We start from the raw sequence: 1,658 nt of genomic DNA on the forward strand, positions 1-1,658 counted from the left end.
CGCCCTTGACTGGAATCGAACCTGGGACCCTTGAGTCCGTAGGCTGACGCTCTATCCACTGAGCCAAACCGGTTAGGGCTCATCATTGATGTTTCTGTCTCTCCCTCTCCCTTCCTCTCTGAAATCAATAAAAAAATATATTAAACAAAAAACCAAAAATCAGACCCCTGCCCTCTGTCTCAAAAATCCCTCCCGTGACCTGACCCTCCCTGTCCCCACCCAGCGCCGGCGTGGGCCGCACAGGCACCCTCATCGCCCTGGACGTCCTGCTGCGCCAGCTGGAGTGCGAGGGGGTGGTGGGGCCCTACAGCTTCGTGAAGAAGATGCGGGAGAGTCGGCCCCTGATGGTGCAGACCGAGGTGACTGGGATCTTTGGGGGCTGGAGCAGCGGGTGGAGGTGGAATCCGGGGTCCAGCAGGCCACAGCTCAGGAGGGCACCCCTCACCGCCCCCTCTGCCCCTCCCCAGGCCCAGTACGTCTTCCTGCACCAGTGCCTCCTCCGGTTTCTGCAGCAGTCGGCCCCACCGCCGGTCCAGAAGAACGAGGCCGTATACGAGAACCTGCTCTTCGAGAACGATGAAGCCGTCGATGTTTAGGGGAAGCTGAGCTTCGGGGCCTGGAGACCCTAGCCCAGCCAGACTCACACTCGGGATCCAGACTTCCGCCCAGATTCCTGGACCCCTGGGACAGCAAGGGGCTGGGGTCCCAGACTCCTGGGCCCTGGAGGAGGGGGGCTGGCAGCCCTGGGGGTGAGAGGTCCGCTGGGAGCCAGGACCCTGGTTCCATGAAGGAGGAGAGGGAAGGGGGCTAGGATGTCTTAGTTCTTGGTGGGAGGAGGAGACCAGGCCCCCATTGGGCTGCAGAGTCTCCCAGAAACAACCTGGATTGTGAGGAAGGAAGGAAGGAAGGGATGAGGGTCCCGGGTTCAGGTTCTGGCCACCCAAGGAGTAAGGTAGGCAGGATCCCACTTTTCACTCCAGAAACCAAATCTCCTAAGACCTCAGGTTCCCAGCACCCACTCCCTGTACATATTTTTCCCCTCCATCCCATAACTTATTAAATCACTATTCTCTGCAGAAATACTTGCCCCAGTGGGTTTCTGGGTCTGGGAATAATCTGGGGGTGGGGTCCCGGGGATGGGGTCCTCAAGCACTGAGGCGTGAGTCCTAGGGAGGTAGCTAGGGGGACCCACAGATTTGCACCCGAAAAAGAACAGGTGCGGATGGCGTAGAAGGCTGCCCGCCCAGAGTCCCGCCTCCACGGCCATGTGCACGGGTTCCCTGGGGCTGGTGTCCTGGGCCTGGAGACAGGGGGACCTCGAAGGGGGAGGAGGGATTTGCCTGGGAGACACTTTCACAATGAGTCTGGCGTCTGGATATCTGAATACTAGGGAGAGAGGGGCGGCTGGATGCCAGGTGGCTGGGTGAGAAGGCAGGAAATATGGGGACCAGGATGAAATCGCTGGGGGGCTCCTGGCTGGGGGCGAGGCGGGGTTCTCCACCTACTCAGGACTGAACACGCACGCGCTGGCGCAACCACACACACACACACACGTACACACACGCACACACATACACACGTCTCCACACACGGCCCGTCTCCGCCCAGCCGCGCCCCCGCCCACCGCTCTCCACTATCAGCACCGCGGACAGCGCCGC

At 60.9% G+C, this 1,658-nt stretch overlaps 1 protein-coding gene across 1 annotated transcript in view; it reads left to right on the top strand.

Moving 5' to 3' along the window:
* The window catches only part of PTPRH (protein tyrosine phosphatase, receptor type, H), a 21,752-nt gene extending 20,672 nt beyond the window's left edge, over positions 1–1,080 (top strand). Inside the window, exons 18-19 of the mRNA XM_014537333.1 lie at positions 224–359; positions 468–1,080. Of these exons, the coding sequence (XP_014392819.1) occupies positions 224–359; positions 468–596 (265 nt within the window). The 3' untranslated portion in view covers positions 597–1,080. The remainder of the gene's footprint in view (positions 1–223; positions 360–467) is intronic.
* The last annotated feature ends 578 nt before the right edge of the window (positions 1,081–1,658 follow it).

The sequence above is a fragment of the Myotis brandtii genome, unplaced genomic scaffold, assembly GCF_000412655.1.
Source record: "Myotis brandtii unplaced genomic scaffold, ASM41265v1 scaffold1763, whole genome shotgun sequence".
Classification (NCBI taxonomy): Eukaryota; Metazoa; Chordata; class Mammalia; order Chiroptera; family Vespertilionidae; genus Myotis; species Myotis brandtii.